The sequence below is a fragment of the Ursus americanus genome, chromosome 18, assembly GCF_024610735.1.
Source record: "Ursus americanus isolate L20-20 chromosome 18, mUrsAme1.1.p, whole genome shotgun sequence".
Classification (NCBI taxonomy): Eukaryota; Metazoa; Chordata; class Mammalia; order Carnivora; family Ursidae; genus Ursus; species Ursus americanus.
This window is the reverse complement of record NC_142144.1, coordinates 13,924,619-13,946,807: the sequence shown is the minus strand read 5'-3', so window position 1 is coordinate 13,946,807 and position 22,189 is coordinate 13,924,619. Positions and strand designations below refer to the sequence as shown.

Sequence of the window (22,189 nt, the reverse complement as noted above, 5' to 3'; positions counted from 1 at the left end):
AAATCTGGGTAACATTTAAATGTATAAGACTAGTTTCTTGGGCACCTGGGTGGTTCAGTCGGTTAAGCGTCTGCATTTGGCTCAGGTTACCATCCAGGGTCCTGGGATCAAGTCCCACGTCGGGCTCCTTGCTCAGCAGGGAATCTGCTTCTCCCTCTACCTGCCCCTCCCCCGGCTTGTGCAAGCACACTCTCTCTCTCTCTGACAAATAAATAAATAAAATCTTAAAAAAAAAAAAAAGACTAGTGTCTTTCCTTCAAGGCCGAACATGACAAGCAAAATAGCAACGATTACAGGGATGTCCGACTGGTCTCTATGCTTGTCAACTGCCAACAGATTCTTTTTCTCAAGCAGTAGGAAATATCAATGGTTTTCCTAAGAATTCAGCTTTTAAAACTTGTCATTTTCAAAGCAAGGGGAGAAAAAAACACCTCAGTGTAATCCCAGCTCCACTTCATCAACCAAATGGTGGGGGAGGCGAATCTGAGATTCCAAAGGCAGAGACTTGCCTATGCTTTTAGTGCACCATGATTTAAACCAAATTACTTCAATTATTCTTACTGTGAACCAGAGCTCTACAAAAGATAAGACGTGGGACATGAATCTTAGGAATCAAGCAGTCTTAAATTAGATTTAACTTCTAACTTCTACTTTATAACCAAAAATACCATGGGGGAGAGGTGGCAGGGAGAGCTTTAAGCAGTATGGGGTTTACTCAGACAATGGAACCTTATTGGCTCATTATTAGTAATATGGATACACTGTATAGAGAAACTAGAAACATGGCAAGAAAATATTAAAATAATTAAAAACACGAAACTAAAATTAACCAAAAAGGTGGAACATCAAGGAGGTGACCAGCAAGAGTCCTTGGAGTACAAGGCTGGGGGGGAGAAAAGGAGAAAAAGCAGGTCAAATCATCAAGGTGTGGAAGTGACACGTGGCAGGGAGCAGCTGGACTAAAGAAACCAGGTGGCGGGGCGGGGGCAGGGGCAGGTAAAAGCACAAGCCTGGGAGTGAGACCGGCTCTCGGGCAAATCCTGCCTCTCTCACTTCCCACTTTGTGACCCTATGCAAGTTACTTGACTCTCTGAACCTGGATATTAACAGTGCCTCCTTCGTGATCTGCTGTAGAGATCCCCCGAGCTAATCCAGAGAGCACTGAACACAGGGCTTGGCCCACAGTATGTGTTCAACAAACGTCAGCTGTTACCATCAGTAGTTACTACATCTAAATCCTGGCTCTGCCCCTTGCGAGCTGTGTGGCAGTGAATAAGCTGCCCACCCTCGCTGAGCTTCAAAAACCCCACCAATACAGGGGGATGATAACACCCTTCCCCACGGGGTTGTGGAGATGACAGGAGACAACACACATCTTGCACAGTCTCCTAACCGTGGGGGTCGCTGCCACCACTGCCATTATCGTAGTGAGGAGGGGGCTAGAGAAGCCCCTAGAGCTGGAAGAGAATGTCCTTCAATGAGACTGGAACTCCATTACTACAGGCCACGCAGAGTTTTCCTGGGTTCCTCTCCGCTGCCAGATCTTACTGTCCCCAGGGGTCAAGCGCGCGCTTACCTGGAATTTCTGTGTCTGTGCTTCCGGGGGGACCTCTGTGACTTTCGCAAAGGCGGCACTGAGCTCTTCGATCTCAGAGGTAAGGGCTTCCACCTGCGTCAAAGTAAGAACAGCAGCCAGGTATGCAACAGGACTCTCCTCCCTGCGCACAGCTCAAGGGCTCTTCCCGCGGCCTGGCGCCGTCTTCTGATCAAGGCCTTCGTGGTCAGGGAAGGCGTGAAGTCAGAGAAGGGGGACTCCTACTCTGGCCGTTCACTAGCTGGGCGACTTCCAGCAAGGTCCTTCATCTCTTTGAGCCTCAATTCCCGCAACCAGAAGACGAGGAGACCACTCCTCACCCAACTCCAACATCAGTACAGCTAAGTGAAGGGAGGGGTACTGGTGCTAGAATCACGCCCGGCGCGACGAAGCGTTACGTTACTGCTGCCCACAGAGAGGGGCCTGGCCACTCCCGGAACCTCTCATGTCTGCTGACCTTCTCCTGTACCGCAGTCAGCAGTGACGCCTGTGGCCACACCCTGGACTCGGCCAGCACCCACAACGGCCCCTCCACTGGTGCCACTCTACACGGAAGTCTCCAGCCTCAGCTGCGCCCTGAACTCCCCCGTTACACGATGGTAGATATTATAACTGCTATTCTCACGAGCCAAGTCTCTGCCACACCTGACACTGGTGGTTACGCGAACTCTCCCCTCTCTAGCTTCGGCAGCACCACCGTCTCCTGGTTCGCTTCGTCTGTGTGCGATCATTCCCGTCTCCTTCGTGCATTCCTCTCCCCTGTGGTCCCATGCGCGGCCTTGTTCTTTCCCTTCCACACGCTCCCAAGCAGGCAGACCCGCTCCTGGAATTGTAACTCACGCCTGAGCTCTCTGCAGGCTTGGGGCTGACGTACCCATCTCCCCTTGGACATCCCACCACGGTGGTCCACGAGCCCCTCACAGTCCACCCTTCACAAAAAGACTCATCCCCTCCACCACCGCACCCACCTTGCCCTCATTCTCCATGTTCTATGCTGTCAACTGAGTCGGTGGCACCACCACATCCCAGCCACTCCAGCCAGACCCCAGGAGACGTCCTCCACTGCTCCTTCTCACGGCCCTACATCCCCTCAGCAAATTCCCCAAATTTACTTCTAGTTTTTAACTATTTCTGAGTAAGCCCCGCCCCTCCATTCCTGCTTAGCAATGACCACTGCTCTAACTCAATCTTTCTTGGCTCTCGCCTCTGCTACTGGTCTCCCTACCCCCACTCTCTCCCTCCTACAAGCCACTCCCCAGACACAGCCAGAGACCTCACTGAAATGCAAATGTGATCATACCCCTCCCGCTGAAGAGCCTCCGGTGGCATGTCACCCAAACAGCCGAAAATGACTCATTCCACCCCCACTGGCTGGCCCCGTGCAACCCCACCGGCTTCTTCTCTAGCCTCCCTTAGGTTCTGCGCTCGATGCCCGGACAACCTCAAAATGCTTTTGGTTCCACAAACCCCTATCAGGCTCTTTCCTAACTTAAGGGATTAACCCGTGCTCTCCCCTCTGCCTCCCCTCCCAACCAACTCCTGCTCATCCTTCAAGATTCAGCTCAGACACCTTCTCCTCCGAGGACCGCTCGCCACGTACATACCCTAATCTGGATCAGATCCCCTGCCCTCCACTTGCACAGCCCCCTGCACATCCCTCAATCACCACGCCTTCACTCTGTCTTTCTTCCTCACAGGACTTGTGAGCAGGGCTGGGTTTTCTTCTCTGTATCTGTGCCTCGCTCGGTTACTGAGAAAACAACAGACTGCTATGCTAACAATAATAAAATAGCATGGAACCGTGGGCCACAAACTTGAATCCCAAAGGCAACAGCCCAAGTAGCTAGCTGGCTCAAAGGCACAGCCCTGCCTCCCAGAAGTCCCTCATCTCAATCTTGTCTTTAGAAGATCGGGCATCATCCAATATGGCAGCCACTGGCCACCTGTGGCTGCAGGGCACCTGAAATTTGGATCATCTGAAATGAGATGCGCTGTAAGCACACCTGCACTTCAGACATGACACTAAGACGAAGAAGATGCTAACCACCTCATCACTACTATTGCTTTATTGATTACATGCTGAAATGATAACATTTGGGATATATATTATTAAAGTTCATTTCGCTTGTTTCTTCTTACTTCTTTTAACGTAGCAACTAGAAAATTCAAACATTCACCTGTAACTTACATAGTATTTTTCCTGGATAGCACTAGATTGGACATTCCAAAGGCACTTCTAATGGACTAACGGGCCCTTTTCCCATCCCCTCTACTCACCCAGCTTTCTTATAAATTTTTTGCCTAAAGCTAAAAATTCAGGGTAGGACAGGCCAGCCACAGAAGCTAATAAAGAAAAATCTCACTGCGGGTGTATGAGACTCACCACATACCTCTTTTTCCTTTGACTTTAATGCCATGGTTAGACCCTGAATGGCTTTATCCCTCTTTAAACTATTTTTCTTTTCTGTGGCAATTTCTCTTTCCTTCTCTCTCAGGTCTTCCTGAAGTGCCTAAATTAGATTAGAAAAAGATTCACTAAGTTGATGCGTTCCAACCAAAATGCACTGTAAATATATCTGTAAGAGCACACTCAAATGCAGTTATTCTATCTTATTCCTGTCACCGTGTGATTAATGTTTCCAAGTAGAACTGAACGCGGCGGCGGCAGCTCCCAGCTACGGCACTAACGCTCACGGCAACGGGGCTGGGTGAGAAGAAGGGGATCAGATCAGTTAAGACGGTGACAGCTACTCCTGTGGGAAGGACTCCAGTGCCTTCTGGAATTTGAATACAGTCACATCAGAGTCTTTGAAACCCTACCAGGTTATTTGGGGGAAATAACAGATCATTAATTTCATTCCTTAATGCTACAAAAGCTAGCAGAGAACTTGGTTTGACGGAGACTGAACATACACATTTATAGTCTGAGTTCATTTCTAAAGATAATCATGCTGCCTCCCTCCCGGGCTGTTGTGAGGATCAAATGAGATAATGGACGGAAAGCACTTTCCCAGCTGGCAGGCGCCGTACAAATGCCGGCTGCCGGGACTGGGGGACACGGAGCAGCGGCAGGTCTGCGTCCCTGCGAGGGCTCCTCCAAGCTACCTGATCTTGGGAAAGGGCCCTCGCCTCTCCGAGCCTCACAAGCCTCATCCGCGCAATGGGAATGTCTGCCTCACAGAACTACTGCCAATACTGAGACACCTTCTCTGAAGTCCTGAAAGTCTGAATGGCACACACTGGCAGTCCCTACGTGACAGCTATTGTCACGCCGAATCATCTCCTGCTCTCAGGAAAAAGCAAGAGGCAAGGATAAATCTTCAGTACATTATTTTAAATTGCATCAACATACCTGGATCCTCTCTTCAAAGCGCTGTCTCTCCTTCCGGCGCTCCGTTTGTGCAGCCTGAGAAAAGGCATTAATTGGCACCTGGAAGGGACTCACAATCCAACAGCTGCCCCAGAACAATTAGAAGGAGCATTTCATTTCCTGACTTTCCCCCACTGCTGTGGAAGTCACAGAAGTAAGTGTCCACTCCTCTCTGTCTCACCTGACGTCCCACCCGAGGGAAGAGAAATGTAAAGACACACAAGCCACATGGGTTGATCGCCAGCCCCACAGAGAACCACAGAGCCACTGGCTGATGAAAAGGGCCAACAGAAGGACAGGGCCCACGGGGTTCAAGGGAGGAGCAGGAGACGCGGGCTGATTACAGCCGTAAACTAACCAGGGAGGCTGCAGAAATCACTGCCGTGATAGCGATGAAGAAGACTCTGCTCCACAAAAAACCAAGACCTTCCCTGAGCATCTGGAACATCCCACACTGTGAATGTGGCCCATGCAGCAGCCACCCCCGGCCCAACAAAAACTGGGCGGGCTCAGCGAGGCCCACCTGCACTTCCAGGCCCTGGCCACCCCCTTGCAGCTGCCGTGGAGGCTGCCACCTCGTGTACGGGAGGGAGGACCCCTGGGAGGCTCTGGGTCTGGTCCTAGCAACCCACCTCTTGGAGCCTAGGAAAATACAACTACTCCTCTGGGCCCGCTTCTAAATTCCACGAGAGGACCGTGATCTGGACCCTCGCAGAGTGGCCAGAAGGGTTAAATGCCGGGCCCCACACAACTTAGTTCCCTCCCCCCAACGGCCTCTAACCACAAAGGTAAAGCAGGTACTAAGTTTTATCCCAAGAAAACCCAAAGGATGAAATAACATCCCCAGGCAACAACAAATCCACACACGGTAAAACAGAGGCAAGCAGGTATGGACTGTTTTTTTAACCGACTCTGTATAAACCCGAGGCTGGAAGGGGAAAAACATGCCAGGGCCCCTGACAAAGGAGGTTCCTGCTAATTCCTCAGCTGCCGGGGAGCTAATACTTGGCAGCAGTCTGTGTGTGACTCGTGGGGACCGAGTGTGCGTCCCATCTGCCACAGAGGAGTCCGGGGTGCTAATTAAAGTCCCCCTCCACACCCCGCCGGCTCACCTCCGCTCCTCTCTCCTGTTCTCCCCTCGGAGCAGCAGAGAGTCCTCGGAGCTCCCCAGATGACACACTCTCATCAGGACCTGCCGTCTGAGATTTCTGCTCTTTAAGGCACTGAATTAAAGCTTCTTTGCTCTTCAAAGACAGCTTCAACTCCTCAATCAGTCTAAAAGCGAACAAAATTTAAATATTAATTCTAAGCTGTTCTCTTAGCTCAGTGGAGCAGGAGGAGGCAGGAAACGGGGCCAGGCATCTTCAAAGTAGACATGCCCAATGACTGAACAGAAGTGGAATCGCACCGTGCAGGTCAGCGAGTAAGGGCCAGAATTCACGTGCATCAACAGTCCCCTCACCTCCAGCCTGGCCCCAGGGGATCCAGCCTCCGAGCTGCCAGACCACGGTCTGATCAAGCCACCCCCGTGCTCAGACTTTCAACAGCCCCCACCACTGACGGCAGCCGACTACTAATTTTTTTGGCCAAGAATCCTCTCTGCAAAAGAAATCGGGTGCTGAAGCCTGAACGAACACGACCGATAAAGCGGAACCGTCCCGGTGAGCGGGCAAAAACAGAGAACCTCTGTCTCTGGCTTCTCAGGGCAATGTTTAAAGTACACCAACTTTCAAGATAAAGGCCAAACTCGTGAGCAAGGCAGGTAAGGCCCCAGCTTTCGGGCCTAGAAGATCAGAGGCCCTGCCAGCAGCTTCAGTCTCCTCTCTCGCAGGAGGCCGCTGCCCGCCCCCTCACCACCCAGGAGCCTCACGTCCAGCTCTCTCCAAAGCCAGGCCGTCTTGTGCCTCCAGACCTTCGCTCACACTCATCCCTCCACCCTAGCATGGCCTTCACGACTCCGTCCCCGCCGCCTGCTAATACACGCCCGTCACCCTGCCCCTGACTTAGGCGCTACCTCCCCTCCAGGAAACCGTGCCAACCACCCCGAGGGCCCCCCTCGGGTACAGCTGAACACCTTCTGGGGCCACCAAATTATGCTCCCTGACCACGGCCAAGTTATTTAACTTCTATCCAACCGCATTTCCTCAATCCTCAGTTATAAGATGGGGATAACTTGCTCACAGGGATTAGAGATAAAATATTTAAAACGCCCCTACACACCTCCAGGCATATAGCACAATTCAACAAATGACAGTTGCTATAATTATTACTTTTTTTTAAAATTCAACAATTAGCATTTTGTCAGAGAACCCTCCAAAGAGCCCTTCTGCAGCTAAGCCTCGAAAGCAACCTGAATAGTAGCAAGAGCAAAGGCTTGCGAGTCAGAGAGCTTCCCTGGCTCCCAGGGTAAAGGTCAAGAGTCAGCGGAAAGTAGTTAAAAGCAGCCGGCAATGCACTGGTGCTATGGTCCGAATGTCCATGGCCCCCCAGAATTCAGATATTGCAATCCTAACCCCGTTAGATGACGGGATTAGGAGGTGGGGCTTTGGAAGGAGAGTAGGTCACGTGGGTGGAACACATGAATGCGACCAGTGCCTGACAAATAAGGCTCCAGAAAGAAGCCTCACCCCTTCCACCATGCAGGGATGCAGTGAGAAGTCTGCAGGCTGGAAGAGGGCTCTCACCCGACCATGCAGCCACCCTGGTCTTCGAGCCTCCAGATCTGTAAAAAATAAATTTCTATTGTTCGTGAGCTACCCAATCTGTGGTACTTTGTCACAGCATCGCAAACAGGCTAAGCCACTTAGGCACAGAGGGTACCGGGCAGCACCAGCGCAATGCCCCCAAATCCTGGACAGAGGAGTAAGATCGCCCTCTAGGGGTTCTACTCTGAAATCACCACATAACCGACTGAAGAGGTAAAAGTCACTGACTGTGTACTTGAAATGGATGTGCCGTATTGCAGGTAACTTACACTTTGATAAAACTGATTTGTGTTAGTTACCTTAAAGCAAGCTCCAGTAGGGATGGGAACGAGACAGGCAGGCCTGTGGGGACTGTGGCCAAACCAGAGCACGGGGCCATCCACAGGAGTGGCCTGCATCCAGCAAGACCATGGCCCAGGCTTGCCACACCTTCCAGGTTTTCAAAGGAAGCTGGAAAGCCAAACTTTTACATGAAACTAGATTTTTTTTAAATATTAGCAACTAATTCAAACTTTTTTTTAAATGACTTTATTTATTTGCTGGCGGGGGGGGGGGAATGAGAGGGCATAAGCAGGGGGAAGGGCAGACAGGGAGGGAGAAGCAGACTCTCCGCTGAGCAGGGAGCCCGACTCAGGGCTCGATCCCAGGACCCCGGGACCATGACCTGAGCCAAAGGCAGACGCTTCACCAACTGAGCCGCTCAGGCACCCCTAATTCAAACTTTTAAAAGAGCTGTGTAGGCCAAATAAAACATATCTATTGGCAACATGTGACCTGCGAGGTTCCTCAGTGATAGCTGCCTTAAGGACACAGGCTAGCTCTAAGGTCAGATCGCAGGAGACCAAGCAGCTAAAGCACATAGCTTTCAGAAGGGTGGAGGAAGCCCGGAAAGACATCAGCAGCGCCCATCCGAGTCAGGTCCCTGCCCTACAACAGGCCAATCTGTACGGCACGTCCGGATCTATCTCAAAAGGGCAAGCCCGCGCACCCCCGTCCTAAGTCTGCTTAGCAGCTCACCTTCTGACCTCCATTTAGCTCGTGGGCAGGCCTGCCTCAGGGAGGGAACATACTGACCCTAGTCCCAGGAGAGTTCCACCACAGACAGGCCCACACCCCACGTGAGCAGAAATCCAGGGGTGTCCTCTGTCTGCTGCACTGGCCTTTGGGAGTGTGGCTGGGGCACATCTGCCCCTGAGAGACAGCCGCTTTGGTAGGACCGACAAATCAGGTTTCTGTGCCTATCCAGCCATGCCTCTGGGAAACCCCAAGAAGATGCAGCCTGACCACCCACACATGGAGAGACCCCACCACCTACACCGCATTAAGTACTCAATAAGCATTAACGCTTCCCAAACTCCCCCTTCCAAAGAGATGAGAAGCCACGCTTCTGTGGCATATGTAACAGAGACCACTTTCTTCTCTGATTACCTTGACATGGCCAGGCTCCACACCCTCCTCTGCGCGTGCCTTCCCTCCCCCACGCCCAAGCACAGCTGATCACCACCTTGCTTTTGTGCACAGCACAGAACCCTGAACTTACCTCTAACACCAATCACGCCATTTTTCACCTCTGTCCCCTCCCCCACGCTGAGAGCGCCATATTAAGGAAGAAAGTGCTCTTCTCTCCATTCCTGGCACTTAACCCAAGGCCACGCTCCGTAGCTGGTAAACGAATGCACGTACAGCTCCTTTAGTCTAGCCTTAATCCACATACCCAAGCACCTTCTAGACTCTACTCTTGGATGTCCATGATCCCTCAACCCAACATGTCCCAAATGAGAGCTTATCTTCCCATTCCCCCACCCAAAAACATCTGTTCTTTCCCCCTTTCGTTCCCCAAACTCAGCACACAGTACCACCATCCCACAGTTGCTCATGCTTAAAACCTGGGTGAGGAGGTATCCCTGCAGCCTTTTCCCTCATCCCCAAACCCATCAATGATCAAGCCCTTCGAGCCATCATGTCAATTCTACCTGCCAAACATCTCTGCCTGTTCTTTTCCATGCTAGTTCTGTCACCTCAGTCCTGGTCACCATGATCTCTTGTCTGGACTTCTCCATCAGCCTGAGAGGCAGTCTTCCCACCCAGCCCCACCACCAACCCATCCTCCAGGGGCAGCCAGAGGGATCACTCTAAATTATAGTCTGACCCCGACGCCACCCCCTTTCCACCCTTAAAAATCATCAGCAGCTTGTCACATGCCCTGAAGACAAAACCCAAACTATTCAACAAAGCCCACATGATCTGGCCAGCTTCCCTCTCCGCATCTCTTCCCACCTCCCTTCCAGAACACAATTCTCCAGCCATGCTATAGTTCTGTCAGTTCCTGGGTCATGCTGTGTGCCCTCTGGCCTCTGAACTTCCATGCCTATGTTTCCCAATGCCTGGAACACTCTTTCTTCCTCCAAGTAACTCCTCCTTTATCCTCATGTTTCCACTGGGAAGCCTTTCCTAATCCCTCTAAACGAAATTAGAAAGATGTTAGGTTAACCCAGCATGTACCCATCTGGCCCTTCTCACTCTGCTCTTGCCCTCCACTCCTCCCACCTAGCTAGATGACAAGCATACACCCTGACATGAGGTTCCCTAGGAGAAGGACCCAGGCTGTACCGTTGACACCTACACTCTAACCACCACTTACTGAGCAGAAGATGCTCCGGAAGTACCTGTTGAACGAAGGGCATGATGACCCAACAGACCGACACACCTACACTCTAACCACCACTTACTGAGCAGAAGATGCTCCGGAAGTACCTGTTGAACGAAGGGCACGATGACCCAACAGACCGATGCTCTAACCGCTGTGCCTCCGCCAGGACCCCGCAGGGCCCTTCCAATCCGCTCTCGCCCACGACCTCTTCTCACACCTACCCCCAGCCCTCTCCCTTCTTCCCCGGCACCAGGAATTCTGTCTTTTTTTCGTTGGTGGCTGCCCCTGCACATTCTAGTCTCTTCCCTGGGTTCCCTATTTCAAAATTTACCTGCTGGAGACCTGCAGGTCCCCCAGGAAAGATAAATCTGTAAACCTTCTAAGGGCTTCACCACTCATCAGCTGGGAGAGATACAAGGGAACATATAAATAATGTGTATGGAGAAGGATTCCAGACTCTCTCACAGTACAGTGTCTAGAAAGGCTGCTACCCTGAGGGGGAGGCCCAGTCAAAAAAAACAAGAAAAAACCCGCAAAAAACACCCATCTCGGGAGGCTTCACTTCCTAGCCATGTAATCGAGAAAAACATTCACTCAACCCTGAGGTCCTACACCTCACACAGATCTCTGTTTCCTGACTTGTCCTGAGATTCGTCCCCAAAACTTCAGTTTTCCAGGTCAAAGCTAAGAAAAGGTTGCAGCACACCAAATAAATGCTAGCTCTTCCAGACACTGAAGCCAGGACACTGAGCGAGTGGAAACCACGGCTCCTCCCTCAGAGCCTATTCCTTCCTCTTTTATAGAGAATCCTAAAACATGAAAACAAGTTGCAGACTCAAATCTCGTAAGACAGTAAAGAAGCAGAAAGAAAGGCAAACAGCAGTTGGGGAATTGGGGCGACTAAGCACCAGAACCCAAACGATACGGTGGGCCTGTCAATCACGAGTCACTGAGCAACCAAAACAAAAAGGAACCAGAGTCAGTATCCTCTATTTAAGGAAATAGGAAAGTAGATCATTTGCTTTAGAACAATTTCTGTCAAATTCCAAACAAGATTGGCTCTTCAATGGACAGGTCACAGGCTAGCCGGAAGTTTCACTTGTATTTAGTTTACACAACCTTCCAGCTAGTGACCAGCAAAGCAAGGCAAGAGTATCAAAACGTAAGGTTCATGGTAAAGAAGAAAACCTCAACTCTCTTCTAACCAGTTTTGATCAAAAGTCTGGTCGTTAGACACGAGCATCAAAGACTGCCTAAAGGCCCAATGGCCCATCCATTTCTCTGGAGTACATGGCGCTCATATTACTCCTGGACCAATAGAGAGCTCTGTACTCCGTCTACACTGTTTTGGCCCCTGCACTGTACAAATCTGGGCCCTCAACCTGCATTAAGACGTGATGAGGGGCGCCTGAGTGCCTCAGTCGGTTAAGAGTCTGCCTTTGGCTCAGGTCATGATCCCAGGGTCCTGGGATCGAGCCCCGCATCCGGCTCCCCGCTCAGCGGGGAGTCTGCTTCTCCCTCTCCCTCTGCCCACCTACCCCCACCCCCGCTTGTGTTCCCTCTCTCTCTCAAATAAATAAAATCTTTAAAAAGACATGATGATTAACAGGTCTCACACAACTCACTAACATCTATTGTGGGGATATAATCACTTCCTGTTCCCCCTGGGAAGATTCACAAGAGAAATTTCTCCCCGACAACGTCAAGTAAAACTGACTGGGTTTCTCCTGAGTTCCTGGCTCACTTATGTTCATCGAGACTGTTTTTCTCTCTTTCCTTTGGTTACCAGGAAGCTCACAGCCAAACTGAAGGCTACGTCTAGTATCTGAACAGAACTTTTCAGCAGGAGTTTCTATCTATAATTCTTTCCCTGTCCTCATATCCCTACCCTATTCCTTTTCCCTCCACCCTAATCTGACTCCAGGTTTTCTCACTGTGGGGGAGCAAGCAGAGAAAGGAGGGATAAAGGAGCAGGAAGGGAACAAGGGAATACCCTTCCGCCACGCTGCCCAAATGTCAGCGTCGCAGAGATAAGAGCCAGACCTGTCTTTCTGCTCCAGGACCACGGCCATGTCCGAGTCCCCCTCATGCCTCTTCTTCATCTCCGAAAGCTTGTTTTCCAAGTTCAGCCGAAGAGCCTTCTCTGTTTCTGTCCCCGCAAAGGCCTTTTCCAGTTCCGCTTGGGCAGCTTTCACATCCTAGAGTTAAATTAAATGCATTTGATGCAATTTTTCAGTACAATTGGGAACATTTTGAAAGAAAATTGGATTAAAATATAAATATTTATGACTTTTTCTCCGGCACATTTCCCCTCCCTGAATTGTACTATACATGGGGAGAATCAGTAATAAATACATTTGCCAGCCATTTTTCCCTCTTGTATCCTGAAGAGTAATAGGCATTTCCAATGGAAAAGACTCAACTCTACAAAAACTGTATTTTTGGGTTTGAAAATCAGATCAATATTTACAGCTTGAATGAGAACAAGGAGAAATGTGCCTCTCAATACTTAAACATACATAAATTCTGGAGTCCCCATAACCTCCATACAAATTCATCCCACACCCCACGGCCCCCTCCCTATTTCTTTCAAGATGATGACTACACAATTCTCAAGTACATTTTCTGTATCTCCAAGGTGACGTCGGTGGTGAAAAACTACGTTCTTCCTGAGAGCTGAGAAAGGCCAACAAGGAGATTATCTAAATCACGCAGGCAGTGCCCACGTGAGGAAAGGGCCCTGGAGCTCAAGTGACCTGGGGGCAGATCTGGATCTCCAAGTGCCCACGGCCTCTGACTACGTCACAAAGATGAAAGTCAAATCAAACTGGGTTTGATTTGCTGTGGGACGTTGGATAGTCACTTAGCCTCTCTGAGCCCCAGCTTATCTATAAAACAGGGATCACCACCATCCCGTCAAGGAGTTGCTCTGACTCTGTCAAACGCTTGCTGCATCACAGGGAGCTCCAAGAAACACTGGCTTCCTCTTCCCTGCCCTCTCCCTCCACGGGCCGCCCCCGTCACTGCCCCCACTCAGGTGGGGGAGAAAGCCTCTTCTCCCAAGCGCAGTGATAGCTGGGAAAAATCATTTCCCGGTATTCTGAGACAACAAACAAAACCTATTTACTGAGTGCCTCTTAAATGCCAGGCTTTGAGCAAGGAGCTTGATTCATCTTCTCTCTGTTCCTCACCTAACACGAAAAAGTCACGCTCTGAGAGACACACTACAGTAGTTTAGAATGCAGGTTCCGCAGCCGGAGCACCTGGCGTTCCTGCCTGTGTGACCCCGAGCAGAGGATGTGGCCACTCTGTGCTTGAGTCATCATGTTTTTGTTTTTAAAAAGAATGATAAAAGTATTTCTGTCACAGGCTTCCTGAAGGGATGAACGGAAAGGATGCGTGAAAAGGCTGAGACGCGTGCCTCCCACGTGGCAGCCCCCCACATGCTGCTGGAACCACGGCTGTTAGGACAATCACTACTGCAAAGCAGACATCCCCAGCCTCCCTTTACAGAAGGGGACCAGGCTAATGACCGACAGCGCAGAGGGTCAACCCAGCACGGTCTGGCGGTCCCGCTGGCACCCTAAACACTGGGCGGCGCTTCCCGGGGAGCGTAAGCTGACCGAACCAACAACGACGTTGCAACTCAAAATCAGAATTTGGGGTCAGAAGACTCTCGTTTTGGTTCCAGCTCTACCACTGATGACTAAGCCTCAGTTTCCCTGCCTCTCAGAGCTGTGTCCTCGTCTGTATTTTAGACCCCTCACAGGGCCAGTGCGAGCACCATGAACGGAAAAGACCACCCCTGGCTGCAAAGTACAGTCCCACGGCATCTGCCTTCTGTATCCAGAAGCACTTTGGGCTGCCATCCCTCCTTGTATCTAAGAAGAGCCAGGGTTTCAGGTGGAGAACGGGAGATGGGCCAAGAGACTTCAAAGACCGAGAATGAAGTAACCACTGTCACTGAATACCAGCTTAACGTGGGTGGAAACTTTTAACATCTAGGAGACAAGATTTTTTAGCCAGGACACAACCTGCCTCCCATCACGGTCACAGGAAGCGCCTGAGAATGAGCAGAAGGAGGGGCTCCAGGCGGTGTCTCCCCGAGAAGAGGCACTCGGTGAACACCGGGGTGATGTGGGATGGAGGCCAGGTACTGGGGACAGGGCTGCATGGGCATGCGACGGCCTGCAAATCGGAATCACTTCCAGGCTTAGCGCCGGTTAGGGGAGTCGCTTCCCCTCTCCGGGCCTCAGTTTCCTCCTCTGTAAAATCAAGGGACTACCCTAGGTAAGAAGAAGAGCAGTGCTGCCGCAAGAGTGTGGGTTTGAAAATCAGCCATTGCAAATTTAAATCCAGGATCAAACTGAGACTAGTCAGTCTTTCTGTACGTGGGTGCCCTCATCTGTGGGAATGAAGACAATGGCCAGGACGCAGGGTGTGAGGTCACAAATTCTATACGCAAAGCGCCTAGGACGGGGCTGGAACCCACCCGCCCATCCTGAGCGGCTCGACAGGGTGGCTCCCGTTTCTGCTGACACTCCCAAAGTTTAGGAGAAAAGGAACAAAATCGTGCCCCCTCCACTCTCAGCCCACTGTCAGAGCACACTCTCCTCGGGGTTTCCAGACTTGCCTCTTCTAAATGGAATATTCTCTTGGTTAGGAGATCTTCGACCTGCTGCACCTTCTTCCGAGCATCTTCTTTCACCCGCTGAACCTCGGAGCCGCCCCCTTCAGCGAGGCTCTCCACGGCTTTGCTGCAAGAAGGGGAGAAGGTATAAAACCCACGTGGGGACAGTGGGGACGGGGATTTCAATGGCCCCCAGAGAGACAAGGAGTATTTGTTCATCATTTCTCCCACAGACCTGTGCTGTTCTTATTTTTTTTAATTAGTCTTTGTAACTCAAAAACACAGATAATGCAATATATGAATGTATCGAATCAATCAACACGTACACCTTAAACTTACACGTTACATGCCAGTTATAGCTCGATTTAAAATACATATCTATAAACACAAATTAAGAAAGGAGAATCATCTACAATCTCACTGGTGAAAATAACTAAGTTAACATTTTAGCATAAAGCCTTACAGACATTTTCTACAAGAAGAGAATCACGTATCTGTGATCTGATTTTATCACTTCATACACTATAAACATCCTTCTGGGTCAATAAATACATATCTCTATCATTTTTTAAGGCTACACATTAATTCACTATGTAAAATGTACTGTAATATATTAAATCAATCCCCTATTTTTTTACTGAAGTACAGCTGACATACCTCAATTCCCTACTTTCAAAACATTCAGATGGAAAAAAAAAAAATTAGATTTCTGATTTTACACGTTTGCCTGAAAACACTTCTAAAGCATAGAGCCCACTACAAAGGACTCAAATAAATGTTAGGGGTATTATTTATTGTATTATAAGCAATGCTATAATAAAAGCATCCTTGTATGTATACCATCTAGTGATTTCCTAGGGTCAATTCCTACAAACGGAATTACTGGGCCAAAGGGCGGGCACACTTCTAAGACTCTCAATAGCTATTGCCAAATTTCCCACCAGGACAATTCCAACAAAGCACCCGTCCGCCGTGGCAGGAGAGGGGGAGAGCTGGTCTGACAAACCAACGTGCAAAGGAGCAGCGTGCCACAAAAATACATCGGAGGCATCAAGGCTTTCCTACATCAGCTTTTGCCAACGGGAGGGGAAGGCATTTTAAATACAGCACGATCCATCTGTGAGCACCAGCTACCACTTAGGGCATGAGCAGAGGAGTCTGCGCGAGCGGCCCCCGCTCCGTGAAATGCAGGGTTCGCGCTGCTGTGGCACCACGGGATAGTCTGTCCCGGGGACGAGCAGCGGTGGGCATGACACACCGAAATCGGACGCAGGACCACAACCACGGATGCCTTTCATTTTGGTTCTCCTCGAAAGAAAAACAGTGTGAGAAATGAATTTGTGAGACATACACTCAGCGCAGTTCTCATCAGATTTCTCAAATGATTGCAGGTTTCCAGACGGCAGAATAATAAAGGAAATGGCTCCACCTAAAGCTGGTTTCTCGGAAAAACTGCAACAGAACAGACGTACTCACTGCCAGCCTCCCGTGCCCTACTTTGGGGTATATGAAATTTTCCCAACCAACAGCCATGCGATCAGACGCTCACACGTACAGGCCATGTGAATTTTTGACTGAGAACAATGCAAAGTCAAGAGGGCCATCCTTGCTGCCCGAGTATCCAACATGAGTTGCCTGCAAATAAAGACTTGATTCATATCGCGCTTCCTTTCACCAATAAGCCTTCAGAAGGCCCCGGTGTCATGACATCATTTTAATGGAATTCAGTGTGAACAACTGAAAGACGTGGACTCTGAAGCCTGAACAGATTTGCTTCCAAAAGTATCTCTATTATGTCCTCAGTGTGCCTCTGGGTCAGTGACCTCTTACATGTCAGTCTCCTCAGTTGAAGAGTGACATGACCACCTCTGAGAATTCTGTGCTAACACGGCGGTGGCTACAGCACAGTGCCCCTTCCTCTCCCATCCGAGTGCCGCCTGCTGTCCCGGAGGCCACCACAGCCACTGCTGCGATGCTGTGAGAGGCCTCAGTCTACCCCTCGGAGCTGAGAACAGGTCATCCTCTGGCCAGAACTAAGGCCACCACGGCCACTTCCTGACTAACGCCGCGAAACATCCTCGGCCCCCACCCCCTCAGCTCATCTCTCGATCCGTGCCATCCGGAGTTCACAGGGATCCAGTCATTTCTATCACTCCTCAACAGGTCTTACATGTGGCTGAAAAAATTCCACACTAGAGGCTTTTCTTCCCAAGCCTTGGATATGGGATGTTTCCAGCCCCGAATTCCCAATAACCACTGCAAGTCTTCTAAGCTTTACAGAGCCTCCTCTAGGGAATGGTTCCTTCCAGCCCCCCCTCCGCCCCCGACCTGCACCCCAACGACCGTCTCCTTCCTATCGGCCCAGATCGAACCTTGGTGTTTTATAGTCAGAATCATATATGTTGTCAAGAGGCAGACTACAATTTTTAACAAGTACTGGTATTATTCAGTTTGTTTGCATTTTAGTTATACCAATAAAATATATTCCCAATAATAAATGTTCCAACTTTTCATTTATCATCTTTGTATTTTACAGTTACTGTAGCAATAAAATTTATCCTCGGCAGTATGGTGCAATTTTCCTCTACTAATGGAATTATTATTTTTGTTTGTGTTTTAAAGCTACAGAGATAAAATTTACTCCCGACAATATGTCGGCTTTTGTTTTTAATGTCCCTCATAGTAACTGATAAATATAACAATGAAAAGCCAGCACACATCCATGTTTACTCCACAGCAAGGCAGAGTGGGCTCCAGAGCCAGACCCATCCCAGCTCTGTTTCCAACCTGAGCAGGGCCCCCAACTCCTCCGAGGCCCAGTTTTCTCCGCACTCAAATGGGAATACCGGCCGCCTCACGTCATTGTTGTGAAATTGATAAAGCATGTCAAGTGCCTGGCACAGGGTCTGGGGCAAAGTAGGATCTCAATAAATGCCAGTTCACTCCCCCTACCCTGTCTCTCCTTATAGAACCTGGGCCAACAGACACAATAGAGAGTAAGACCTAAGGCGAGGCAAGGGTGGGACAAAGTGGTCTAATCCGGCCTTCCCCTGATACAAAAAAAACCCGTCTATAAATACCACCCCTGCTACCCCTTTTAACTGTCAACACTTCCTCTTGATTCTTTCCATTCTAATTATAGTTCTTGAGAGAAAGCAGGGACTTTTCCTGTGACAGGTCGCATATCTCCCACCCACCCCTGCCCCCCCCCCCATAAAAACAACCACCATAAAAGTGTAAAAGGGAGTTGAGGGGATTAATAAAGGTTATTTTTCCACCACAAGAATGTACCACACATGCGCTTGGAGGTGCTGGGCAGTTAGGGTAAAGGGAAAGGCACATTTCGCAGGGATGTGGTAGACACTGTGTTTGTCCTACGGCGGGCAAGGCGCACAAAGGCCCCACAAAGGAGGAACGGCTGAGAAGCCCTACATTCCGCTGACAGAGAAAAGGCTCTTGTCTTGGCTTTAGAGGAGATGGAGTCATGTTGGAGAAACAAGAATCACACACAGGAGAATAAGAAAAGAACACGAAACCAATGCTGGAGCAGAAGTTAGGGGCTCGTGTTCGAATCCCAGCTTTGATCACCTGCTAAAGCAGTGTGCATCATGGCCCGTCCCTTCTCCAGGCCTAAATCCCCCACTCTCTAAACTGAGGTCTTCTTCAAGCTTTGCCCAGCTCCCAGGAGAATGATGGCATGCACACGGATGTAAGAGTGTTTTATCAACTGTAAAGTGCTGGGGCCCCTGGGTGCCTCAGTCGGTTCAGTGTCTGACTCCTGATTTCAGCTCAGGTCACGATCTCAGGGTTGTGAGATTGAGCCCCGCGTCAGGCTCCGAGCTGGGCGTGGAACCTGCTTGAGATTCTCTCTCTCCCTCTCTCTCCGGTCTTCCCCTCCCCTCCAAAAAAAGATAAAAATAAATAAAGACAGACAATCAAGTGCTGCGCACGTATGGGAGTGTGACTCTGTGCCAGAGAAGCTTGTGAGGGCAGTGAAATGCGGGCTCCAGGCAGCCCTGTGCGAGTCACCACGAGCCTCCATGTCAGGCAAGGACCAGGGAAGGCATCTGGACGGGGAGGGGACAGGTGGCACAAGTGGTCAGCCGTGGTAACGCTAGAACATCTTTAGCATCTGTGAGCTGTGTGTGGGATAAAGAGCTGGCGGAGAGAAAGCCGCAGCAGTCAAGTCGCTGTGAACATTCTTAAAAACAGAGCTCATGATCTTTAGCCCTAATCTAGGAGTCATCCGTGACATCCCCCTTCCCATCCATGATCAAGCCCTGTTGATTCTGCTCACCAAATGTCTTTCTAACCCACCCTTCCATCTCCATCACTAGTCTCTCACCTAAACTCCTAGACTAGCCTCCTAACTGGTCTCCCCGCCTCCCTTTGTGCTCTGCCGACAATCACTTCCCACTCAGCATCCACAGGGACCTCTACAAAACTAGACTCCGATGGTGTCCGCTGCTCAAAACCCATGACTGCTTTCCATTTATCTTGGGATGATCTCTGCTGTGGCCTCAAGACCCTCCAGGACAAGAGGGAGATGCCCCAGACTCCCCACATTTCCCCAGACCTGCATGCGCACCAGTTAATTCCTGCAGGCTCCCCAGGTCTCACCTGAGCGCCACGTCCTCAGGGCCCCTTCCTCACCACACGTCTCTACTTGCAGGTCTGCTCCTGCTCGATCAGCACTCACCGCTCTTATCTTTCTCACGGCTCTTCTCCCGCTTTGTAGCCATAGGTTTGTTATTCCAAGTATTCTACCGCCATCGCCCCTTCTAGAACACAAGCCCCATGTGTCTGCCTGTATGACCACTGCATCCCCAGGAACCTAGTCCAGTGCAGCAGTCCATGGCACAATTACATGCTAAGTGTTTATGAATGAATGGATAACCAATCGAGTCACAAACTGTATTCTCTAAACTGGCCTTATTGTGCAATAAATATTTAAATTAATTCTGTGATTAGCTAAAATAATAGTTTTCAAATGCATTTTAAACATCTCCTTGAAACAAAATATGACAAGAAACCGCAATGCACCGACCAGACACAGAAACGAGTTCCTCTGAATAAAGCCCTCCCCTCTGCCCCCCAGCCTCACTCACCACAGGAGCCCCTCAGGACCCCTGTGAGCCCCTAGGGCTTTCACTGCGATGAAAACGAATGAGCTACCACTAGAATTGGGGACATGGATGGACCGCGCAAACACAGCACTGAGGAAAGGAGGCCAGACACAAAAGGATGCGTGCGTAGTGTCCGAGTCCATGCCCACAAAGTTCAGAAATGGGCAGAACCAGGCAACGCTGCTATCGGTGGTCAGCACAGGGGTTATCTTGGTGGAGACGGCTAAGTTCTGAGAGCACAAAGGGGACTCCTGAGGGCGCTGGTGATGTTCTGGTTTCTGATCTGGGCTGTGGCCCCACGAGCTGTGTTTGCTTAGTGAAAAGTCGTCACGCTGTCCCCTTAAGATGGGATCGCTTTCCCCGTTAAGTATATTACACTTCAAGTTTGTTGAGAAACAATTAAATAAAAACGAACACCTCCTTGGCATCCTCAGGGCCCAGCGGGAGCCAACTGGCTTAGAAAGCACAAGGCTGAGTTTTACTGCCCCACCCAGCCTCCACTACCGGGACCGCAGGCGCCCTGCGAGCTTGTGACAGGATGACAGGTACTCACGAGGCTTTGATGAGCAGCTGCTCTCTCTCCTGGAGCTCCCGCTTCAGACTCTCTACTTCCACCTTGAGTTCGATGTTCTTCCAGTCAAGATCAGGAAAGAAAAGAAACAATGTAAAACACAGAACACACGAACGTCTGGTCTGCGGCAGGGAAACAACTTTCAGCACAGACTAACTTACACGATGCTTATAATAGGCAGATGCTAGATTCAAAACCTCATTAGCCTCGGGGCACAAGGAGAAGGGAATTATTAAACACTGGTGGTCTCAAAAGAAAGCCCTGGATTTCTCAAGACTTGGAACAATTATGTAAATTTCCCAAGCATCTAACAGCCAGCGCATTCAAACATCGAGGCATAAATGTCATACAAGTGAGGCTGATTTAAAAATTGTTTGCCCTCCGCCAAGCAAATTTACAAGCAATTCTGCAGTTTGCTTTTGCCATTCCGAGGCAATTACTTCTGGTTGTTTACAATCATGCATGTGGTGGCTGTAGCAGTGGGAACGTGTTACAGCTTCAAAAAAAACACACACACAAAAAAAAACCACACAACAAGTGGATGGGTAAGTGGGAGGCCACATCACTGCCTGTCTCGTTTCAGTGGAAAATCTCAGGGCTCTTACAAAAGAGCCACAACTGCAGGGGGCAAGCTGTCTGTAAGGAACACCATGGTGTGCTCCACCCAGCCACCCTCCTCTCAGCCGATTGGAATGAAGGCAGTCGCACATGGCCTTGGGCTGCTAACTCACGTGAGAACCCAAAGACAGAATCTCCAGCAAACGGACTACAATGTGAGACGGTGGGGCAGTGATGGGCTTCCCAAACTGGTCCACAAGTGTATCCCAGACAGAATATTCAATGAACTCAAGTAGGAGACTGCGGTCTGAGTGTGTCGTTTGCACGGGACTGCTATAAACCCAGAATTTCTCTGAAATCTTACTCCTGCTTTCATAATTCACGCCAGTTTTACATTCTACTCCATAATACATGTGTACCATTTTAAATAAAAATCCCATTTCCAGTAAAATTTACAATCTGGGGGGATACGCCTTCCACCTTTCGGCCAAGCAGCCCTGGGACGAATGAGGACCCCAGAATGAAAAGTCAGCCAGAATGAAAACCAATCCGTTCACGAGGACAAGGGTTCAAATTCTGCCTCCTCTCTTTACCAGGAGGAAACTGTCGTAAGTCAGCGGCTGCTCATGTGTTCCTTCTGCCATGTCACAGATACACAGCAATCACACGTGGGGCTCAGCCCTGGGGACACCGTAGTAAACAAGGCAGACCCAGGCCCTGGTTTCACGCTAGCATCAAACACGAAACTGGGAGCACCAGCCTGTAGTCATCCTTGGAAGCACAAGTCCAGGAAGGAAGAAAGCAGAGTTTCTCCTCTCGGGCCACTCAAGCGTCAGATGAACAACACAAGCGCACCTGACATAAGGGATGTGAAGAGCAAATGAGCTAACAGACGAGAAGAGCCTAGCAGACAGGGCTCAACACTTTCGTCACCGTCAACAACAGGAACGAAACAAGTCATCTGTGAGGCCAAACTCTTTCTAAA

At 49.9% G+C, this 22,189-nt stretch overlaps 1 protein-coding gene across 6 annotated transcripts in view; it reads right to left on the bottom strand.

The window, feature by feature from the left end:
* Positions 1-22,189, bottom strand: part of CDK5RAP2 (CDK5 regulatory subunit associated protein 2) — a 160,905-nt gene that overhangs the window by 108,253 nt on the left and 30,463 nt on the right. For all 6 annotated transcript variants that reach the window (XM_045791074.2, XM_087869416.1, XM_087869417.1 and 3 more), the window contains 7 exons: positions 20,629-20,705; positions 14,953-15,076; positions 12,363-12,517; positions 6,077-6,239; positions 4,947-5,000; positions 3,985-4,104; positions 1,577-1,669 (listed from right to left, as the gene is read on the bottom strand). In XM_045791074.2, the coding sequence (XP_045647030.2) occupies positions 1,577-1,669; positions 3,985-4,104; positions 4,947-5,000; positions 6,077-6,239; positions 12,363-12,517; positions 14,953-15,076; positions 20,629-20,705 (786 nt within the window). The remainder of the gene's footprint in view (positions 1-1,576; positions 1,670-3,984; positions 4,105-4,946; positions 5,001-6,076; positions 6,240-12,362; positions 12,518-14,952; positions 15,077-20,628; positions 20,706-22,189) is intronic.